The sequence below is a fragment of the Lithobates pipiens genome, unplaced genomic scaffold (genome assembly GCF_037356315.1).
Source record: "Lithobates pipiens isolate NorthernLeopardFrog02 unplaced genomic scaffold, aLitPip1_a1.2 Scaffold_28, whole genome shotgun sequence".
Lineage (NCBI taxonomy): Eukaryota > Metazoa > Chordata > Amphibia > Anura > Ranidae > Lithobates > Lithobates pipiens.
Genome location: NW_027507789.1, coordinates 185,981,770 through 186,006,017, shown reverse-complemented (window position 1 = coordinate 186,006,017; position 24,248 = coordinate 185,981,770). Strand labels below are relative to the sequence as shown.

The 24,248-nt window shown below is 41.8% G+C and overlaps 1 protein-coding gene across 1 annotated transcript in view; it reads left to right on the top strand.

Moving 5' to 3' along the window:
- ACE (angiotensin I converting enzyme) overlaps positions 1 to 24,248 on the top strand; it is a 65,343-nt gene that overhangs the window by 10,348 nt on the left and 30,747 nt on the right. Inside the window, exons 2-7 of the mRNA XM_077460123.1 lie at positions 3,473 to 3,640; positions 14,364 to 14,457; positions 16,368 to 16,511; positions 19,025 to 19,216; positions 22,183 to 22,280; positions 23,034 to 23,206. Coding sequence (XP_077316249.1) covers positions 3,473 to 3,640; positions 14,364 to 14,457; positions 16,368 to 16,511; positions 19,025 to 19,216; positions 22,183 to 22,280; positions 23,034 to 23,206 — 869 coding nt within the window. The remainder of the gene's footprint in view (positions 1 to 3,472; positions 3,641 to 14,363; positions 14,458 to 16,367; positions 16,512 to 19,024; positions 19,217 to 22,182; positions 22,281 to 23,033; positions 23,207 to 24,248) is intronic.

Sequence of the window (24,248 nt, the reverse complement as noted above, 5' to 3'; positions counted from 1 at the left end):
TTAGCAGGGCACAGCAAATTTTTAATATACACTACAGGATTTTAACAGACCTAGGACACCTTTGGGCACTAGTAATGCCTTGGTATAAGAAAGGATGTTCAAGGGTGGTCTGCCGGTATGTACATTTTATAACACGATACACAAAAGCATCATATAGATAAAATCTATTATATATATATATATATATATATATATATATATATATATATATATATATATATATATATATATATATATATATATATATATATATATATATATATATATATATATATTTATATTATTATTATTTTTATATGATGGCCTTGTATCTTGTAATGAAATGTAAATATCGGCAGGCCACCCTTTTCTCCTTTTTCTTCTTGAATTTCATTATTAGAAAGCCAAACATGATTTTACAAATGCAATGTGAAAGGGCACTATATACAATTGTATTAGTGAAAATAGTAAATATTAATTCATTAAAATAAAAAAATTGTAAAAATCATCTCTGGGAAAAAAATTAAATATGAAAGTGGCTGTAGTACCACAAATCGCTTCTGTGCCCTCCAGGCTAAACACCAGCTTTGTGTGAGTGTCAGAAAAAAAACGCAGTACTATTCGCCGCAAGTGTTTTCAAATGTCTGTGCAAATTACTATCTTTGACGTCTTCTCCCATGGCCATAATTCTCCTTCCTGAATCACACTGTGCAGCAGGAAATGAGGGTGCCTTCCTCCTACAAACCTTTTACTACTCTTCCTGTTAAATAAGCTGTAAACCTAGAAGATTAGAAGAATCAATCAGCTCTTATTGTGATTTAGCGCACCAAACATGCAGTTATCTGGAATGTGCTCCATTGACACAATGGTACACCATCTTAAAGTGGGTTCCTTTTCATAACCCCAAACCAAGAATAGTTGCATTAAACCCAATTTGTATGCAGCATTGATTGTTGGCTTAATACACCATAATTTTATTTTTTGTCCTCCTAAATAAAAACTCTGAACTCTAAATTAAACCGTATAAAGGGTTACATATTCTTATTTGGGTAATTACTGGAGCCAATCCACTGTATGGCTCTCTGCAGCAGCTGAAAGCTGGATTCTTTTCCTCTCCCTCCCGTTGGCTTTCAGCTGCTGCAGAGAGCCATACAGGACACACAGGGAATTGGTTCCAGTAATTACCCCTCCATTAAACTGATCACCCTTCCTGTGCACCATACTTTTCCTCCTGCTACCCAGCCCCCCCTGCCCTCCCTCCACCCACCCAACAATATGATCCTTCAAGATGGAGAGTGGGGAAGCGTCCAGTAAATGTCTTATTTACCAACACCTTCCTTTCCTGAATGAACACAATGAGTAATCAGTACTGATCACTGTGTTCATAACTAAAGCATTGGCTGTATGGGGCCCCGTGGTTTCTAACGTCATCCATGGGAAACCGTTCCCTTATCCTTTATATAATCTTACCTAGAAATATATGAAAAGATGTTTGACTGGACACTTTATGCTTCAAGGCAATGCAAACCTACAAAATGTTAGGCTTCACTTTTCATCAGTTTAGAGTCTGTGTAGTTGATCATTTACTCACTCTACCCAAAATAGATTTCAATTTCTGGTAAGTACTAGAGAGTTAAATCTGTGATGAGAGCTCTGGACTTCCCCTGCGTTTCCGAGTTCTCGGTGCTCCCTTACTCACTGCGAAATTTTCAGGCTTCTGGGTTTTCCCAGGTATTGTTTTAATATAAAGTGGAACTACACTCTCTCAATCAACATTTAACTATTTTCAAACCTTATGCTGCTAGCATTAGTAAATAGATGCTGCTTCTTTCTGGTTTATGGCCTAGGCCAAAATGATGTCCTACATCTCAGACCTAGATAAGCATTATTTTATTTTTTTTCACCTGAAAGTGGACTTTTTTGGCAAAGCACTCCCTGCTGCCTGTATGCCTAAGCTAAAAGCAGATTGTTTCTAGGTAGTAAATGCAGCATGAATCATCTGCCCTTACTCAAGATGGCCGCAAATGGAAATGCTAAGGGGTGTTTTCCAAAGTGATTTTTCATCAAAATTAAAAGCATGGAGACATGGATAGCATTTTCAGTTTATGGTGCTCAGATAGTTTTTAGTTATTCTTTAAATAGGCATATTATAATTGTAGCTACTGTAAAAGTAAAACTCAGGTGTTTTAGGGGAAAAATAACTGCTAGTGAACAATATATATTGTAAGGATGTCTTTAGTAAACATGAATGCAGGTTCATGTCTTGGTCTACCTTTTAGAAATGTTAGCCTGACCTATCGGTGGCGGCTGGTGAAGTTTTAGGATAAGCCACACCCCTTATAGAATCCACCCACTCCGTCCCCTGTATTTCACTTGCTTCCACCCACAGTGTCAGGAGTATACAGCCCCAGCATCACAGATAAGTGTATATAGGTCAGCAAGACCATGTCAATTCACTTTGGTATTGCAACAGTTTGCCTTAGTTACCCCACCTGATCAGCTCCAGCCCCTGTTGTCATAAGATGTTCTAATACGCAACAACCTTTTTAACCTTGGAAGTGTCTTCTAAACTATCCCGCCAAGGATGGTTGCATTGAGCATGAGGGGCAAGTGATGTAGGAAGAGGAAGGAGTTGGAAAGCACTTGGTGTCTGTAAGTGACATAGGATAGATGTCCTAGGTGATGTGTGGAACTTCAGAAAGTCCACAAATATACTGGCACATCGGAAGCACGTTTGCCCTGATGGGGTTAGGTGAGGCGGTATGTTTTGGAAATCCCCTGGAGACCTTGCCAAGAGCAGTTAGGGGCATAAAAAGCATGCTTCCGGTGGGTAAATTGGGGAAGGCTAGATGTTTCATATAAAAAGGCCTCTGAAGTATGTGCTATTGTCGTCAAACAAAGCCAGCACTTTACACAATAGTGGTACCCCTAAGAAGCTCTGAACCATTCACATTGGCTACTGCCCCTGAGAAGCTTAGAATCTAAAGTCTTCATCACGTCAAACTCTATGACTAGTTAATATGAATACCAGTTTACCTACTAGCATGGCTTGGGTGTCCTGCTATCCAGTGCAAGAATATTAGACCTAATGTTGGCTGCTCTATTACACACCTCTGTGAAGTGCATCAGGTTTGTTTTTTAATAAATCCTATGGAAGAGCTAATTGGTGAGTATAGTTTTCTTCTATTTGACGTAGAAGATAATTTACTGAGAACAGGCCATGACTATGTGTGTGTTGTCTGAAGTAGTGGAATATGTGTTAATATCCTACAGAATTTGCAATAGTTTGGTTGAATAACCAGGTTAAAGCCTGCAATTATACTGCAGATATCAAAGTATACTTGCAAATGAAGTAAATATATTTCCTGCCTATAGTAAAGTCTTGAAGGATAATAACTTGTGATATTGCCAGAACGCTTACAAGTTTTTACTTGGTTTGTCAGCGTGTTACACTTCATTAATGCTACTTCTTTGTTCTTATGACTCCTTAAAGGTAGAGGCCTCCCTAGAAGAGCAGGCATTCAATGAGGTATGGGGACAAAAAGCCAAGGACCTTTTCAATAAGACCTTTGACACCTTCAATGATACACAGCTCCAAAAAATCATCAAATCTATCTGGACCTTGGGTGCTTCTAATCTGAATGCATCAGATCGTCTAGAGGTGAGTGTTTTGTTTTTATCTCCTCCTTTTGTGAAGGACATCCAAGTAACCTCCCCGTACTAATTTCTGGTTGCATCTTTTACACCCTTGTAAATGAAAATTATTTGTACAGTGATTAAGAGGTTTGAGGGTTTTAAATTTTTTTTTTTTTAATAATATATAATAATGTATATATATATTATTATATATATTATATAATATATTATTATATAATATAATATATTATTATATATTATATATATTATATAATATATATTATAATGTGCCTAAATCAACCATATATAATATTAGCCCAAAGACACTGCATATATAGTATTACTGTTCTATTTATTTATTTTTTTATTTTTTTTATTAACATGGTATCGGAACAAGAAATTCAGGAAGTGGCTATTACTGAACAGAGCGAGGCACAGTCATAAAAAGCTCTGAAGGTCCAAATTGGGTTGGGGTTTGAGTCCTCCTTGTCTGATGGCAAGTGACCAGTGGTGCTCTGCCATGGTTACATTCTGCAAAATGCCTCTACTTTGTTCAAGGAGGCCCAAAAAGATTGTCAAGCAGCTAGTTTTCCAGGAGACGCTGCATTCCTCAACGCAATGCAGGTGTTTTGGCAAACGATTGAGATGTACGAACATTGTGTTGTAGAATGCAATAGGGCAGTGGCGGCCCGCCCATAGGGGGCGCCCGGGCGCCGCCCCCCCTCTCCCTAGGTGTAAAAAAAAAAAAAAAAGTAAAAAAAAAAAAAAAAAAAAAAAAAAAAAAAGTTAAAAAAAGTAAAAAAAAAAAACGGGCCCTTTAAGACATTTAAAAAAAAAAAAAAAAAAAATGTCATTTAACAATTTAACATAGTGTACTGTGGCGCCGGTCACAGTGCACTATGAGAAGCGCCACGTCCATGCAATCACAAGATTGCATTCATGGCGCTTCATTTGCGGGTTAAAAACCCGCCTTGCGGCGCACAGCAGAACGCCGACTAGCTTCCGCCCGTAAAATCACTGTGATTCTACGGGCGGGAGCATTGTCACTCTTAGACAGGCAGTCACTTCCGGCTTTCGGCTGCTTCACGAAACCCGGAAGTGACGTAGGCAGCTCCGTTCCTTAGCCCGAGCGGAGCTGCCAGACAGTGAGAGGTGAGTCACCGCATAAAGGCTTTCTAGCCTCTACTTTGTGGAGAATGTTCGTGCATTTAGCTGAATGAATGCAAAAAGCTTTCACAGCCAGAAAGGTTTCCCCAGGCCAGGTGACTTTTGCCGTGGCCAATCAGAGAATGAGCTCTGAAGGGGGAACTCCACGCCAAATTTCTGAAAAAAAATTTGACGTGGGTTCCCCCTCCGAGAGCATACCAGGCCCTTAGGTCTGGTATGGATTCCAAGGGGAACCCCCTACGCCGAAAAAACGGCGTGGGGTTCCCCCCCAGATCCACACCAGACCCTTATCCGAGCACGCTACCTGGCCGGCCAGGAAAGGGGGTGGGGACGAGCGGGCGCCCCCCCCCCCTCCTGAGCCGTACCAGGCCGCGTGCCCTCAACATGGGGGGGTGCCTTGGGGGAGGGGGGGCGTGCAGCCCCCCCACCCCAAAGCACCTTGTCCCCATGTTGATGAGGACAAGGGCCTCTTCCCGACAACCCTGGCCGTTGGTTGTCGGGGTCTGCGGGCGGGGGGCTTATCGGAATCCGTGAGCCCCCCTTTAATAAGGGGGCCCCCGGATACCGGCCCCCCACCCTATGTGAATGAGTATGGGGTACAATGTACCCCTACCCATTCACCTGTGAAAAAAAGTACAAAAAAAAAACACAACACAGGGTTAAAATATTTTATTGCACAGCTCCGGGGGTCTTCCGTCTTCGGGGGTCTTCTCGCCGGACTCCTCCGCTATCTTCTTGTAGCTCTTTTACTAGCGGAGGAGTCCGGCTTTCTTCCTCGCCGCCGGCCTCTTCTCCCGACTTCGGGGGTCTTGTCCCCCTCTTCGGTTCTTCTGCCGGGCCACCGCGCCTTCTTATAGCTCTTTTACAGGCGGTGGCCCGGTCTTCTGCCGCCGCCGCCGCCGCCCGTTCTTCTTCTTCTTCTTCTTCTTCAACGGGCGGCGGCGGCGGCGGCAGAAGACCGGGCCACCGCCTGTAAAAGAGCTATAAGAAGGCGCGGTGGCCCGGCAGAAGAACCGAAGAGGGGGACAAGACCCCCGAAGTCGGGAGAAGAGGCCGGCGGCGAGGAAGAAAGCCGGACTCCTCCGCTAGTAAAAGAGCTACAAGAAGATAGCGGAGGAGTCCGGCGAGAAGACCCCCGAAGACGGAAGACCCCCGGAGCTGTGCAATAAAATATTTTAACCCTGTGTTGTGTTTTTTTTTTGTACTTTTTTTCACAGGTGAATGGGTAGGGGTACATTGTACCCCATACTCATTCACATAGGGTGGGGGGCCGGTATCCGGGGGCCCCCTTATTAAAGGGGGCTCCCGGATTCCGATAAGCCCCCCGCCCGCAGACCCCGACAACCAACGGCCAGGGTTGTCGGGAAGAGGCCCTTGTCCTCATCAACATGGGGACAAGGTGCTTTGGGGTGGGGGGGCCGCACGCCCCCCCTCCCCCAAGGCACCCCACCATGTTGAGGGCACGCGGCCTGGTACGGCTCAGGAGGGGGGGGGGCGCCCGCTCGTCCCCACCCCCTTTCCTGGCCGGCCGGGTAGCGTGCTCGGATAAGGGTCTGGTGTGGATCTAGGGGGGAACCCCACGCCGTTTTTTTCGGCGTAGGGGGTTCCCTTGGAATCCATACCAGACCTAAGGGCCTGGTATGCTCTCGGAGGGGGAACCAACGTCAATTTTTTTTTCCGATTACATAAGGGGCGTGTTTTATGAGAAGTGGGAGGGGCCAAAATGGTGGGCGGGGTCATGATGGGCGGGGTCTGGCGCCCCCCCATCCAAAAACTTCACCAGCCGCCACTGCAATAGGGCAATACGTACAGTTGTGCTCAAGTTTACATACCCTGGCAGAATTTATGATTTCTTGGCCATTTTTCAGAGAATATGAAAGACAACACACTTTTCTTTCCCTCATGATTAGTGTTTGGCTGAAGCCAGTTATTATCAATCAACTTTTTATTTTTTAAATCATAATCGCAATAGAAACTACCCAATTGACCCTGATCAAAAGTTTATATACCCTGGTGATTTTGGCCTGTTGACATGCACACAAGTTGACACAAAAGTGTTTGAATGGCTATTAAAGGTAACCATCCTCACCTGTGATCTGTTTGCTTATAATTTGTGTGTGTGTGTGTGTGTGTGTGTGTGTGTGTGTGTGTGTGTATATAAAAGGTCAATGAGTGTCTGGGCTCCTAACAGACCCTTGCATCTTTCATCCAGTACTGCACTGATGTTTCTGGATTCAGTCATGGGGAAAGAAAAAGATTTCTCAAAGGATCTGCGGGAAAAGGTAGTTGAAATGTATAAAATGGGAAAGGGATATAAAAAGATATCAAAGGAATGATAATGCCAATCGGTGGTGTTCAAATTCTAATCAAGAAGTGGAAAATTATTTTTGTGGGGGAAATAAATAAAAAGTGGAAAATTAGGGGTTCTGTTGAAACCAAACCACAGTCGGGTAGAACTAAAATTTCAGCCACAACTGCCAGGAAAATTGTTAGGGATGCAAAGAAAAACCCACAAATAACTTCAGGTGAAATACAGGACTAATAATGTGGTGTGGCTGTTGCAAAATGCACAATAAGGAGGCACTTGAAGAAAGATGGGCTGCATGGTCGAATTGCCAGAAGAAAGCCATTACTATGCAAATGTCACAAAGTATCCCCGCTTACAATATGCCAAGCAGCATAGACAAGCCTCAGACCTTCTGGCACAAATTCATTTGATGTGATGAGACCAAAATTTAGCTTTTTTGCCACAACTACGCTACATTTAGAGAGGAGTCAACAAGGCCTATGATGAAAGGTACACCATTCCTACTGTGAAACACGGAGGTGGATCGCTGATGTTTTGGGGATGTGTGAGCTACAAAGGCACAGGAAATGTGGTCAAAATTGATGGCAAAATGACTGCAGTATGTTGTCAAAAAATACTGGAGGAACATTTGCATTCATCAGCCAGGAAGCTGCGCATGGGCCATACTTGGACATTCCAACAAGACAATGATCCAAAACACAAGGCCAAGTCGACCTGTCCATGGCTACAGCAGAATAAAGTGAAGGTTCTGGAGTGGCCATCTCAGTCTTCTGACCTTCAATATCATTGAGCAACTCTGGTGGGATCTCAAATGTGCGGTTCATGCCAGACAGGCACTGGAGGCTTTTTGCCAAGAGGAACAGGCAGCTTTACCATCTGAGTAGTTAAATGGCCTCATCCACAAAAGACTTCAAGCTGTTATTGATGTTAAAGGGGTCAATATACAGTATTAAGAACTAAGGTATGTAAACTTTTGATCAGGGTCATTTGGGTACTTTCTGTTTGCATTATGATTTAAAGAGTACACACAGTTGATGATAAATGGCTTCAGAAAAATGCTAACCATGAGTGAAAAAAGTTGTGTTATTCATATTCTCTGAAAATGGCGAGTTGGGATTGTTTACTGATTTACCAATATAAAGACAAGTTTCTACACTGACCACCAATGTAATGGGGATTTACACTGACTATTAATGTAAGGGGACCTTCACACTGAGCACTAGTGTGAATGAAAGAGAATGAGAAGATTTACACTGACCACCAATGTGACTGAGACATTTAGCCTGTGTTCACATTTTTGTGTCGAACGCATGCAAAATTGCTTTCCCGATACCACAACCATGGTGCCCTTTAGCAGATACACAGCAGTGACATTATTTGTTAATGAAGCCCTCCTGCATCTACTGAGATGAGCGTACTCACGTGCACCAAAATTCACGGTGCTGTGGCACCATGTTATTTTGAAAAGGGTTTCCACTTATAATTTGCTTATCTTTTGTAGAACAGGTTGATGTTAGGCTTAATGACCACAATTGTAGGAAAAACTTTCCAGCATGCCCCTTTTCCTCCCCGGTGGGCAGCATTCAGCAGAATTGATGGTGGATATGACTTTAGGGGGTCATGATGTACATACAACTGCCGTCTCTATTTACATATCAATGCTGCCAGTCCACCGCTATTTACATATAAATGTCACCCTTGCATATCAATGCAGGTTATTTACATGTAAACACAGGGTTTGCAGGGGAGTCATCTGTACATGGCAATAGGGCAGAGCTGGGCAGCATTAGTAACATCTCCCACTGAGATATTGGGACACAGAACTAAAACTTCAAGGGACTTTAAACTAGGATAGTTGGCAAGTTGGTACAATGATGGGGCCCAGGGCAGCTTCCCCTTTTGCCCTGCCTTAAAGACAGCCCTGGCTTTACTGCATATACAGACTGATTTTACTGTTTTACGGTTTAGCAACACTTTAAACAGTGGGTGACCTAGCTGTGCTGCCTAAATCTTTATAGTAGAGAAAACTCGATATGCTATCTGGTAGTCGTGTAGATCTCCTAAATATAATTTTTTTTGCAGTGGGGTATTAGCTAGAATCTAAAAAAAAAAAAAAAATTAAGCAGCTGTCATGATAGTAGAATGCTATTTAACCATAACAAACACAAAAGGTGTCCTATAGACTTTATAAAATGGTACACAGACTTTGTTCTGTTACACACATTATGCAGTCACCTACTTTTAATATACAATGGATTCAATTGCCTAGTAATTCAATAAAAATGCACTTCATTCCTGGAAAAAGAACAGTACATAGCCAATAAGTGGACTCTTCATGACGTAGTGTTCATTGTATGCTTGTGATATAAATAAGTCTTATGGCAGTACATGTTGTAAAGAAAATTATGTGCTCTTCTTTCTTAGTCCACTCACACAGCCCTCCTCCCTCTTCTTCCTCTACTCCTGTATCCCTGTTGTGGGGATTGTTGCCTGTACTGACCTTGAACAGGCCGTAAGGAGCTGGCGACGGATGTAGAGAAATGTCAGGGATTGTCTGAGCTCTTCAGATGGAAAGCAATTCAAGCATTTAATGAGTTCAAACACCCGGCAACTGCACACTGGATCATTGAAAGAAAGGAAAAGATTTCAGCCAGCCGGCGCGCAAAAAGGCTGAATACAGTCTGTGCTTGCTTCATACGACCAAATTGTCATAGGGCAATGGGGCTGATTTACTAAAGGAGTAGTGGTTGTTTACCTTGCAAAGTAAACGTTCACTTTACAAAGTATTTACTTAACTTGGTGAATAGGTTGAAACTGTGTTCATTTTGATTACCCACTAATATACGAGGGAAGAAATGAAAGAAAACAAAGTTTTTTACGTACGTGCACATGATTGGATGATTGAATTGAACACTACTTCATCAGTTTTCGCTAAGTTGAAGCTTCGCTCTTCAAAGTGAATACATTCTAATTAATAAAACTTTCTGTGCTGTACCCTGTAGCAGCCGGAGATCATTTCACACTGATCTGCCTTGAACTGAAGTCTGTTGTGAGCAATTGCAATTTATGGCATTATTATTCTTGTTTAGACTGCCACATTATAGCAGGGGAGGCTCCCGCCTGACTGCCACATTATAGCACTATATAGTACTATATTGTGGCAGTTAGAATTTAGAAGTTAGGACTGCCCCGTTCTAGCAGGGCTGGCTCCCAAGGGACTGCCCCGTTCTAGCAGGGCCGGCTCCCAAGGGACTGCCCCGTTCTAGCAGGGCCGGCTCCCAAGGGACTGCCCCGTTCTAGCAGGGCCGGCTCCCAAGGGACTGCCCCGTTCTAGCAGGGCCGGCTCCCAAGGGACTGCCCCGTTCTAGCAGGGCCGGCTCCCAAGGGACTGCCCCGTTCTAGCAGGGCCGGCTCCCAAGGGACTGCCCCGTTCTAGCAGGGCCGGCTCCCAAGGGACTGCCCCGTTCTAGCAGGGCCGGCTCCCAAGGGACTGCCCCGTTCTAGCAGGGCCGGCTCCCAAGGGACTGCCCCGTTCTAGCAGGGCCGGCTCCCAAGGGACTGCCCCGTTCTAGCAGGGCCGGCTCCCAAGGGACTGCCCCGTTCTAGCAGGGCCGGCTCCCAAGGGACTGCCCCGTTCTAGCAGGGCCGGCTCCCAAGGGACTGCCCCGTTCTAGCAGGGCTGGCTCCCAAGGGACTGCCCCGTTCTAGCAGGGCTGGCTCCCAAGGGACTGCCCCGTTCTAGCAGGGCCGGCTCCCAAGGGACTGCCCCGTTCTAGCAGGGCCGGCTCCCAAGGGACTGCCCCGTTCTAGCAGGGCCGGCTCCCAAGGGACTGCCCCGTTCTAGCAGGGCCGGCTCCCAAGGGACTGCCCCGTTCTAGCACTATATAGTACTATAGTCTGGCAGTTAGAATAGGGCTGGCTCCCAAGGGACTGCCCTGTTCTAGTAGGCTTGGCTCCCACCTGATAGAGAAGAAACACATTTTAGTGCCACCTAGAAAGTGAATTCTAAAACCTAGAAAAGAGCAAAACCATTTGACTCATAAAGGACTGACAGTGGTTTGCCTTGAATTCCCTGGAAAAAGTTCCCCCTATCCAAAACTAGGTTCAGACAGCCTGTTGGTGTAGAAATGAGGAAACATATGCTGAATGCATACATTTTCACTTCCCATACATGAATAGGAATTCATGTATAGTCCACATGCTTTGTCCAGGATGTTCTTTGTCTCCATAGATATCTTAAGGTTCAATGGTAAAAGTATTTAAGTTGCCCAGAGCAATCAGATTCAAATAAGAATGATACCTGGTTGCTATGAGGAACAGTTTTTTTTTTTTTTTTTTTCCTCATTGTGTCATGGCGTATTATGTTCTTATAGTCATTCAGCCAGTGTTCACATATTTTGAAAGGCAACAAATTTGAAAAGCTAGAGAATAGTGTATTCTAGTGTAGAAGTATGGCTAGTATCCATTATCTCTTCAGGATGCTTCATATGCAGCTAAAGTTTCATTGTTCCATACCCAGCAGTATTGCAAAATCTCATGAGCAGAAGATGAATTGGTGAAAATGGTAGCCGTTTTTTATTTTTATTTAAGACGTAAAGCAATTAAATTTGTAACCTAGCTCACAAAGTAGGAGTATAATGTTTAAATACTCCTCATCATCCGACTTCCCTTTTTTTTTTTTTTTTTTTTTTTTTTATCATCTTCAGTTAATATGCAACAGAAATGACACCATAAAATTATTCTGCCATATTTTTCTAATGCGAGGTTTTGCTGGCGAGAGATTCGGAGAAAGGTGACACCGAAGCAGATCCTGTAAAAATGGTGTTTGAAACAAGGGGAAACCATAAAAGTGTCAGACATATTGAAGGCTTAAGTCAGAACTCCTTTTTAGCAACAAATGTTTATGGTAGTTTTGCATATTTTACTAGAAGGTAATTTCCCAGATTTTACTTTAAGACCAACTGAGCTTTCTGTTTTGAAATGACCTTTTCAGGTACATCCAAACAGGTGTAAAGGTCTAATGCCTTGCAGACATTGTCAGAAATTCAGATGGAAAAGGTCCGATCGGATTATATTGTCGGAAAATCCGATCGTGTGTGGGCTCTTTTGCACTTTTTCCATCCGAAAATTCAGACGGAAAACATTTTGGGCAGGATCTCAAATTTTCCGACCAAAAAAAAAAAAATCAGATCAGACTTTTTCCAATTTTGTTTGTAGGGAATTCCGATTTGGACAAAGTGCCACGCATGCTCAGATCAAATTACGAGACCATAGCTATTGGATACTAGCTTCAATGACCTAGTCCCATCATAATGAAAAAAACGTCATCACGTTCCGAACGATCAGATTTTCCGACAACTTTGTCCGACTGTGTGTAGGCAGCACCAGTTTAGGACAAAATCCGTAGGAAAAAATCTGACAGGTTTTGTTGTTGGAATGTGTACAGGGCATTACAGTTCATTTTTAGAAAGTTGCCACATACTGAGTAGAAAACCTTGTCATCTGCCAGCATACTGCAGTGAAGGACCCCATCTCTCTCTGCAGAGGTCCAACATGCCCACCTGTGGAGTAATAGCTAGAGCTCTCCAACCAGCAGCAAGTATGAGATTTGCTGATTGGATAGCTGCAGCACTCCTTCAGCAAGGGGCGTGTTGGATCTCTGTAGAGAATCCACCTCTTCCAAAAAGAGAGCTGAAGGTCCTTCAATGAAGAATGCTGGCGGGGACAAGCTACTTTACCTAGAATGCTGCTGTTTTCTAAAGAAAACAAACTATAACTGAAAGCTTAATTGGAATTTAAAGCTTCTGACACTACAGTGGCTATTAACAAAGGTTTAGGAGACCGTGACTCTTTAATGGCAGATCCATATATAACTGTACTAGAGTTAATATCTATGACTCCTTTATGCTAACCATTAACTTCCCCAATCCCATTAATCAACATGGTTTTTTTTATTGCAGAGACAGAAAACACATTAACAAAGTTGGTGTTCTACTTTAAAAGTTATTAAAGGCAGCTCTTAGGCAATGGGAGGGAAGGGTACACTATGACAGTTTTTCTTGCCATATATTTTTGGACAGAAGCACTTATGGAAAATGTTCCTTCCCTTTAAGAATCAATAGGTAAAACTGCACTACAAAAACTTATCTCCTGCAGCTACAGTGCCTATAGAAATTATTCAGCGCTTCACTTTTTCCACATGTTGCGTTGCATCCCTATTCAAAAATAGATTTAATTCATTAATTTCCTCAAAATTCTACAAACACAATGTGAAAGAATTTGTTTTGAAATGTGCCCTGTCTGGCGACCCCCAGCAGTTGTGACTCTCTGAAAGGTGGTGCCTTTCACCAAATGCTTTGTACATGAACTCTGGAATCAAACTCTGCCTTCCCTAAAGAGCAACAGGTCCACCTATTGTCATGCTTTGGGATACTTCAGAGCCTGTGTGGGCGTCCAGGTCAGGAATAAATAGATTACTGATGCAGGGGTCTATCACCTGGACCCCCCACCCCCCTAAAAAGATAATCGGATCCTTACTTGAGTAAAAAAAAAAAAAATCAAGATCTCTGTTTTCTAAACTGTAGTTATGAGATTGCTTTATTATAACCACCCCCCCCCCCCCCCCCCCAAAAAAAAAAACTGTCACAGGTGGCATCAAGGGGAGACGCAATTTCAGTCTTCCAAAGCATGCTGGAAAAACTCTTCCTACCCTAAATAAACACCCTATTCCAGTGATGGCGAACCTTGGCACCCCAGATGTTTTGTAACTACATTTCCCATAATGCTCATGCACTCTGCAGTGTAGGTGAGCATCATGGGAAATGTAATTCCAAAACATCTGGAGTGCCAAGGTTTGCCATCACTGCCCAAATCGAAGGGGACCTTCTAAGCCATTATAATATCTAGATATGGGGGCAGATATTGATGATTTATCTTTAACAGAATAATCCAGAGAGAACTGCACTTGTATGCATTTCATGAACAGAATGTGGCACAAAATAGAGGGTGGGGGATTGACCACCATAATAACTAAAGATTGATTTAACCCTCTGTGCCCATCCAAAACCAGTTTGTTTTATGTGGAGTTGAACTTTCAACCTCCATTCCACTGTACTATGCGAAACACAGGAATCCTCAACCATTACTCGCTTTTCCATTAGACTGTTCATTGCTTTTTATTGCGTTTTATGGAAAAGTAAACCTTTTTTTTTTTTTGCTTGGCTTTTCTAAATGTATTAGTTTCATTGTAACATTTAAAAGCTTTTTCCCACAGTACAATACAATTCTCAGCGACATGGACAGAATCTATTCAACAGCCAAAGTGTGCCCTCCCGGCCAAACCGCAAACTGCTGGTCACTGGAACCAGGTATGAATTGTTTACTTCTCAAAACCACTTAAGCTCCAGAGTCCTCCATGCACTTCACCTATGGACCTATAAATTCTGTAATGACTTTTACTTATAACGCAGACATGTTTTTTATTTTATTTTTTTAATTTTTTTATTATTGGGGGTTGTTTACAGGGCTTTCTGGTGGTATCATCTTGCAAAATTTTAATGTCTAGGTTTTAAAGGCAAAGTGAAAGCGCAGCAGTCGTGGAGCTTCACATGGGTCTAAATCTGCACATAGAAATACAGATTTTACAGCAAATTCTAGCTAGAACCTGGAAAAAACAAATTTTGCAATAAAGGTACCCAATGATGGTACCCAATATGCCATTATAAGAAATGTTCTGCCTTTTTGTTTCCTTTACCCTTTTAACAATTTGCAGTACAAAATTTGTAGTTGGGATAAGCAGCTGACTTCTTCCCCCTTCTTTTTTTTTTTTTTCTTTTTTTTTTTCCGAGCAGAATGAGAATGTTTCATGGGGGGTCACATGCAGAAAAAAAGTTCAAATGTAGGATTTATAGCCTAGTTGTGCTTGGCAGCATTTTTTCACAAAGTGAAGACTGGAACATGAGCAAGATTGTAACACAAGTGATTAAACCTACCATAACATTCCACAAGATCCTTGGTCTTCACAACTTTCTCAGGGTTTGCATTCCACCCATGTGGCTGGCAGAAAGTGTAAACCCAAAAACAAATATGTAATGCATTGCTTATCAATCCTTAGATGTGGCTGCATTTTTTTTCTTTTATCTTCACCTAGTGATCAACACACTTCTGGCTTAGGCAGGCCATAGATTATGCGCTTTTATATTATTTTTTATTTTGTTCATGGTTGCAGGAAAGAAAATCACTGCTGTCTGTGTTGATGGGGGGGAAATCCCTCTCAGTGTTCTCCTAGTGTAAGGGTGGGGGTGCGTGCAGTGCCGTTCCTACTGGGAGAACACAATTGCTAGTGGCTATAGCTACTAGCAGTAACAATGCTAAAAATTTGACATGCTGGTTGTACCCAGGTCGGTCAATGGATCGACTTTGGTACAATCAGCCTCCTCATAAATGGTTTGAATCTTGGCCAGTCCCTGCTGAACAAACTGAGATTCAGCCCTGGTTCACATTGAGGGCGGGTTAGAAATCGTGTGAGTTCAGCTGAACTTGCACAATTTTCAAACCGGCAATGCATTCTGACTTTGGAGGGTGATTTTACAAACATCTGTGCAGGTCCATGTACAGATGTCTATTCAAATTGCACCTGAAGTTGCCAAAAGTAGTACAGGAACTACTATTGGGAACCAGTGGGGCACTGCAAAGTCGGCATCGCACCGGTTAGGACGTTGCCGGCAATAGCTGGTGATTTGACATGTCAGAAGGGCCCGCTGTGGCCAATGGGCTTAATCTGTCTATGGTCAGCTTTAGGGTAGCTCCTCTTTTTAGGGAGGGGCAACGAAGAAGCCTTTTTAGTAGCAATGTCTGGAGAAGGTATCGTTAAACTGACCATAGACTTTTTGTGTTTTTTGTGGGGTTTTTTTTTTTTTTTTCGTTCTAAACTAAATAAAGCTAACCGATTTCCTCCACCTACACATATCAGATGGATGAAGGGAATTCCCAAATGATTTCTCTCAACCCCTCAAACTTCCCCTTTTGCTGCACAGTTTAGTCTGTTAAATGAATTTGAAAAATTATTTGAAAAATAACTGTAGGATCAGCAAGAAAATAGACACTGTTACACAAGGAACAATATAGACTGCTGTGTTAAGATTTGTGACCGACTGCATTATATTATATCATAAAAAAAAAAAAAATTATATATATATATATTATTTTTTTTCTATCCTATCTCCAAAAAAAAAAATTATATAATTTTTTTCTGATAAATGATTTTTACTTGTTTTAGAACTTACTGAGATCATGGCAACTTCACGCAGCTACAAGAAGTTACTGTATGCCTGGGAAGGCTGGCATAACTCTGCTGGAAAACCTCTACGTGAAAAATATGCACAGTTTGTGCAGCTCAGTAACAAGGCTTACAGACTGGATGGTAAGTGACAACTTAGTGTAGTGAGTGTTATTGCAGCCTCTGTAATTTGGTTGCTAGTGGAGACTTTTTATAGGTTTAAAGAAACTATAAACTGTTTTTTAGATGAAATTATTTGTGTACAAGTCCTATTATTTTTCTTCGTGTCTTCTTGAGCACCTGGCTGTGCTCTAACTGAAGTGACCCATTCCCAGGCTATTTCTGTAGTTCTAGAAGTGACCTGACACCTGAAAAGCTGCAGGGGGTGCCTGGTAAGAAATTCTAAAGGTTGGAGCCCTGGTAGAAACTAGAGAATTTGTTTTGCCCGTGTATAAGTTAATAATCACACCACACAGACGGTAGTCTTTCTAGTGGCACGGCAGTAGTACTTGCTATTTTCGTTTGCTGACTCTAAAACTTTTTAATCCCTTCCAACATGACCTTTTCCTAAAATCTGGCGGGGTGTGTGTGTGTGTGTGTGTGTGTGTGTGTGTGTGTGTGTGTGTGTGTGTGTGTGTGTGTGTGTGTGTGTGTGTGTGTGTGTGTATGTGTATATATATATATATATATATATATATATATATATTTATTCCAAACTGATGTATGCCATTGACCTCCCTCTGCCTAAATGAATAAATGCAATAAAGCTGGCCACCGAATCCTTGAATTCAACAAGAATTTGACAACGTTCAAGCCATGGGTGGCTTAATTGGCACCCTCTGGCTCAACAAAATGTGACTGAAAAAGATTCCTGAACAATGACTGCAGCCCAACGGCTATAATCACTGTTTGGGCTTTAAGTAGGCATGGGTGCTGCGGCTGCCTGAATACATTAGCTGGCAGCAGGGATTCCACCATTTGTGGTGTTCATGAAGAAATCTATGGGTGTATGGCTAGTCTTACTGTGGTCATCAGGGTCATCTTTAATATTGATTGGACCCCAGGCAAACATTTTCTTGGGGGTCCCCCCCCCCCAATACAATTTCGCTCTCCACCTGCTCTGAGACATAAACTGACAGCTAGACTTAAAATCAGTTCACTGTATCAGATCAGGCAGCGTTTGCAATTAGTTGCCAGAGGTTACATTGTATCATTACCGCTGACTGGTAGCTAGAGGTTACAGCACACATTACGGCTCACTGATTAGTTGCTAGATGTTACAGCACATGATTTCTGCTTATAGATTGGTTGCTAGAGATTAATGTACAGTAATACTGCTCACTGGTTGCTAGAGGTTACAGCACATCATCTCCTCACTGCAGGGGGCATGCTATACATATGAATGCAACCTTTATTTGCATATCTATGCCACCGGAAGCAAGTATTTGCATATGAATGCCGGTTATTTACATGTAAACACAGGGCCTGCAGGTGAGTCATCTGTACACAACAATAGGGCAGAGCTGGGCAGCATTGGTAGCAGCACTTCACACTGAGATATCAGGACACAGCACAGGACTAAAACTACAAGGGAATTTAAACTGGGATAGTTGGCAAGTATGAGGCAGCTGCTTTGGGCCCAAAAACAATGACTGGGCCCAGGGCTGCTGCTCCTTTTGCCCTGCCTTTAAAGACTGCCCTGGTGGTCCTGTATATCCAAAAGCTTACATAACGGCGCAATGAGCAGTGGCATACACTTGTTTACCACTCTTTAGTGATCCTTTACCCCTGACCTTGCCTAACTTTTTTTTTTTTTTTTTTTTTTTTATGTTCCATTTTATGACTTAACATCCTCACTGTACTCTTGCATTTTGTCCTTGCTACATTCCATTCTCCAACTTAGTAAAAGTTTGTCAGGATTACGTGTTTATCATTTATCTGTGTGTACTTTGGTCCATTCCTATTGCACTAGCAATGATATGATGGTGCGTATGTGCTGTTGTTGGCATTACAGAATGGATGCCTCATACAAAATAACATCCTTGCTGTACTAGTATAAAACTTTTTTTAACAGACAAACACTGGTGCAACGAGAAGGATATAACTATTTCACACCTTAGTCTATGGGTAGTGATAGAAGTTGCTAATTCTGCTAGGTCGTTGGGACTCCTTTTCCAAGCACTCTTAAGGGGGGGGGGGGGGGGGGGGTAATGTATCAGTCTTTGTTTTATATCCCACAGATATATTATAGTGTGTGAGATATATATCATTTTTTTAATTTTTTTTTTGTGTATATATAACATAATTTCAGCACTAACATGCTGTATATTTTGTTGTAAATAGGTTGCTACCACAAGTGCTAGTAAATGGCAGTAAAGATAAGATATTAGGTAGTATAAAGCTATTGGGTAGTATAAAACTAGTAAAAGATAAAGCTATTGGGTAGTATAAAACTAGTACACAGTGCGGCATCTGTCCGTTTTTATAACACATGATCTAGATTCTAGAATGTCAGAATTTCTGGTTGACTGTTTCCCTCTAGTGGAGCTGATGTGCAATGCCCTGCTGTTGTAAAAAAAAAAAAAAGTGATGCTTGGTTTGGAACCCTCAAATGTTGTATGTTGGCTTAAGTAATGTTAGCTCTTTTTTTTCTACAGGATTCGCAGACACAGGAGCATGGTGGCGTTCTTGGTACAACGCAGACACTTTTGAGAATGACCTGGAGCAGCTCTATCAGCACCTGGAGCCCCTATACCTCAATCTCCATGCCTTTGTTCGCCGAAAACTGTATGAGAGATATGGGGAAAAATACGTAAACCTACAAGGCCCAATTCCTGCACATCTCGTAGGTGAGTTTACTGACACAAATGATGACAAATAGATACAAGGGGACCCTATGGGTTTTGTAAGTGTTTCCTAAGGGGTGTGTGTGTGTGTTTTTTGTTAATTTTTTTTGTATTCCATAACCTAGTGCAAAATATATGATGCCTATAGCAACCAGATTGCTGTTTATTGTAATTAGAAAACGTACCTGCATGCGTTATTAGTATGCCCCCCCCCCCTAACTATAGACTGAGGGATTTGTTCTTGGTCCTGCACCTGAGAAGTATAAAGGAGAGGTTTCAAGACACTAGGTGTGGGACAGACATATCAGATCAAGCCTAGGCCTAGAGGGGTGCTGGGCTGCTCCCCCCAAGGTTTTGGTTGTACTCGGGTCTCTGGGATTGCATTCACTGATCCATGATGCAGTCTGTTTGGGACAATTGATGTAAGGGGTACTGAGGATCGTGATTCAAGATTGGGCTCTGATGGGGATCCTGCTGTAAAGGATTTCTGTTGGGGCTCTGAAAAGGACACTTGATATAAGTGGGCACAGGATGAGACTAATCTAATGACAACCTAATTATTACATAGTAGTGTTCCCTGTTTACTCCTGCACCCCTTCCGCTTTGCGCAATCTGAGTGTAGTATGTTAACAGATTTATTGTGGTGAAAAGACAAATTGCAACTCAAATTGTGCCATGAGGAAGTGGAAAACAACAAGATGGCAGAGGGCCCATCTATGCTGTCATCCAGCCTGACACGAATTTTCTAGGCTGTAAATTTTAGGAAGAGTAAGAAGGAAGACTAATTTACTATTATTTCTCAGTACTATTACTGCTGCACTTAGTTTAGCATAATTTTAACTGTCACAATAGGAGTTGCCAGTCTTTTCACCACCATAAATCTGTTGATATACTACTCAGATTGCACACTGCTGTTCTTCTCTGTTTGCCTAGAGATACTCCAGTCTCTTCAGAGATGCTGCATCTGGTACATTGAGATCAGCGGAAGGTTACCCGCTGCTGTGCCACTTTTCTGACTTGCTTCATGCATTTGGCACAATACATTAACATTTGTGACACTTTTTTGGTTCTGCCAGCGACTTGTGCACCAAACTCGGGTAGATCTAAATACAGATACGTAATGGAGACAAAAGGTTGTATAAACCAATAGTAAAATGCTATTTTATGCTGACTTGCCTTGGGCCAGGGGTTGGCACCAGTGCCGGGATAAGGTCATCCAGAGCCCAGGGCAAACACGCCAAACTGCGCCCCCCGCCCCCAATGTGTATGAGCATTATGTGTCACCAAAAATCCCCCCCCCCCAAAAAAAACAACTGAGCACTAATCTTTCACCCCTCCACCCCCCCCCCCAGCATAAATTCCCCCTCCTTCCAGTGCAAATATGTTCCCCTGCTGAAATCCCCCCCCCTCCCAGCACAAATATTACCTCCCCAAATGCCCCCCCCCCAAAAATCACTCCTCCTAGCACATATCTACCCCTAAAATTGCCCCTCCCAATAACCCCACTGCAAATCCCTCCTTCCAGCACAAAGCGCCCCAATTATCCCTCCTAGCACAAATCATCTCCCCCCCACAATCCTGCTGCCCCCCCAAATCCCCCTTTCCAACACAAATCCCCTCCCCCCCATTTTCCTTGTGGTGCCCCCCCCTGCCTCACATGATACCACAGTGCCCAGGGCAGCCTCCCCTCCTGCCCACCCCTTGTCCCGGCCCTGGTTGGCACCCTGCAGAGGCACCAGCCTACATTTTAATCTTGGTTGGCTTTCTTGGGATAACGCGCCTGCTGGCTGGCTGGAGACCCCAACGAAGCTGGAAGCAACCTCATGACATCACTTCAGTTTACAGAAGACTTGAAGGCGCCAGATTTGAAAAATCTAAATAAATAAAAAATGACAGTATTCAAAACGGCCAAACTTGGTATTTTGAGTGCTTTTAAATGCCAAGGAGGGATTTGGGGTCTTGCAGATCTCAGCTCCCTCCATAAAGATTTACTGTCGCTGCCTATTACTGTCAAAAGGGATGTTTATATTCCTTCTGGCAGCAATAAAAGTGATAATTTTTATTTTTATTTTTATTAAAGGGACAGTGTAAAAATAAAAAAAATAAATAAATTTGAATACATTTTTTTTTTCTTTTATTTTTTTTAAAGCGCCCCATCCATAAAGATTTACTGTCGCTGCCTATTACTGTCAAAAGGGATGTTTATCACTTTTATTGCTGCCAGAAGGAATATAAACATCCCTTTTGACAGTAATAGGCAGCGACAGTAAATCTTTATGGATGGGGCGCTTTAAAAAAAATAAAATAAAAAAAATAAAAAATAAAAATGTATTCAAATTAATTTTTTTTATTTTTACACTGTCCCTTTAATAATAAAAAAAAAAAAATATCACTTTTATTGCTGCCAGAAGGAATAATTTTTTTTTTTTTTTTATTAAAGGGACAGTGTAAAAATAAAAAAATAAATTTGAATACATTTTTTTTTTCTTTTTATTTTTTTTATTTTTTTTATTTTTTTTATTTTTTTTAAAGCGCCCCATCCTTCCATGCTCGCACGCAGAAGCAAACAACGCATACATAAATCTTGACTGCAAATGTAAACAGAGTTCAAACCACACATTTGAGGTATCGGCGCAATTGTTAGAGCTATAATTCTAGCACTGGACCTCCGTAACTCTAAACTGGTAACCTGTAGAAATATTTTTAAAGCGTCGCCTATGGAGATTAAGTACTGTAGTTTGTCGCTATTCGACGAGCGCATGCAATTTTAAAGCAGAACGTGGGTGGGAGGCTGTATAATATGCAGGGGGGGCTGTGGAATATAAAAGGGCCAGATTATTATCCTTTATTAGCAGGTGAATGCGGCCCGCCATGCATTCACATTGAATCCGGCCCTTAAGTGGAAAAAGGTTGCTGACCCCTGGCCTAGGCTGCTTTATGTGTTGACTGATTGGTGTCAATTTCTACAGGTAACATGTGGTCACAAACTTGGAATAATATCTATGACATGATGATTCCCTTCCCTGACAAGACCAACGTGGATGTAACCAACACTATGAGGGAAAAGGTAAACAAGCTTAAGTGGTGTGTTAATAAGTTAATAAGGGGATTTCCAGTAAAGCTGATCTTCAAGCAGACTTGGTTAAATGTGTGTGTGGAAAATGTTCCACATGCCACAGGGTTTGTAATTCTGTTGAGCTAGTTTTTGTGGTTCAGACAGCTGTGCCACAATGTCGCCACTATTTCCTGATTTAAGTGTTCTAGATCTATCCTGTCAGCTCTGCGTCATCAGGTAGCTGGACATCTGATTAGCATCATACTGGAAGAGCATCCTTCTTTGTATATATAGTGTATGTGTATATATATGTGTGTGTATGTATGTATGTATGTGTGTATATATGTGTGTGTATATATATATATATATATATATATATATATATATATATATATATATATATGTATGTATGTGTATATATATATATATATATGTGTGTGTGTGTGTGTGTGTGTGTGTGTGTGTGTATATATATATGTATATATATGTATGTGTATATATATATATATATATATATATATATATATATATATATATATATATTAGCGCAAAGTGCATTCCTGAGGCAGAAACCAAAAATGTCTGCCTATAGCAGAGCCCTGACTATCTCAGCTGTGTAGTAGTGGAGATCACAAGCAATAAACTCAGCAGAGGATCAAACCCTGCCTTTATTCCAATATGGAAAATACTGCATGAACATTTGCTGCTGTTTACAGATAGAAATATGTGGTGATTTTTTATTTATTTTTTTCACACTCTATGTAGGGCTGGAACGCCACCCACATGTTTAAGGTCTCAGAAGAATTCTTCACTTCTCTGGGTCTGTTGGAGATGCCACCAGAGTTCTGGGAGAAGTCTATGCTGGAGAAGCCTGCAGATGGTCGGGAAGTGGTGTGTCATGCCTCTGCATGGGACTTCTACAACAGAAAAGACTTCAGGTGAGTCAACACCTATAGGAGTTATTGTATATGTCAAGCACTGCACTATGTTCCCTGCAGAAAGCCAGGATGGCTCTGTTTTTATATTGGGCCATTGTGAGGTAAGATTTTTCAATAAATTATGATTTACTTAAGCGAAGATCTGAATCTCTTTCCAGGAATCCAGTTGGCTACAGGGAGTAGTGCTTTTCTTGAGTCCCTTAATAAAAACTTCTTGCACCGAATCTAACCTGACCACATACAATTGGCAGGCAACAAGAAAGTCTATCCCCCTGGTGTTTGTAGGACCACGTAATCTTAAGCAGTTTACCGTAAAAAAAAAAAAATATATATATATATATATATATATATATATATATATATATATATATATATATATATATATATATATATATATATAAAAATTACATTGTCCAATTTTGCATGTACGCTTTGCTGTAAGCTGGCATCATGTAGTTAAATGGAAGGCTGCAGATCTTAAAGTTATTGATCAGTATGTGATGCTAAATTTGTGATCAGTGGCTCTCCTGTTGCAGCCATTGTAGGTAAATGTTGGTTGGCTAAATATAGTGATTGTGGCAGTATCTGCATTTTCTTCATTTGACTAGTTACTACAGCACAGAACACCTGGGTATATTTTACTTGTATACAGCAGTGATTTGCAATGCTCTCCAAGTACCTATAAGGCCTCATGCACACGGACGTTTTTAAAGCCACTTTTTTGAGCTTTTTTTGCAGCTTAAAAACGGCTGTCCATGTTAGTCTATGGCTTCATGCCCACCTAGGCGTTTTTGAGCTGCAAATGGCATAGGCATTTTTAAGCTGTAAAAAAAACCCAGGACCAGTGCGTTCCGTGGCGTGGAACTAGAGCTGTAAAAACGCGAATCGCGGGAAAACGCGCATAAACGCGCAACATATTTTCTTTGTTTTCTGAGTGCTATAGCCAAGAGATGTGTTTCTTAAAAAACGCTACTTAACGCTAACGCTAAAAAACGTGCAAAAACGCCAATGCAAAACGCGGTAAAAATCACGTTTTTAACAA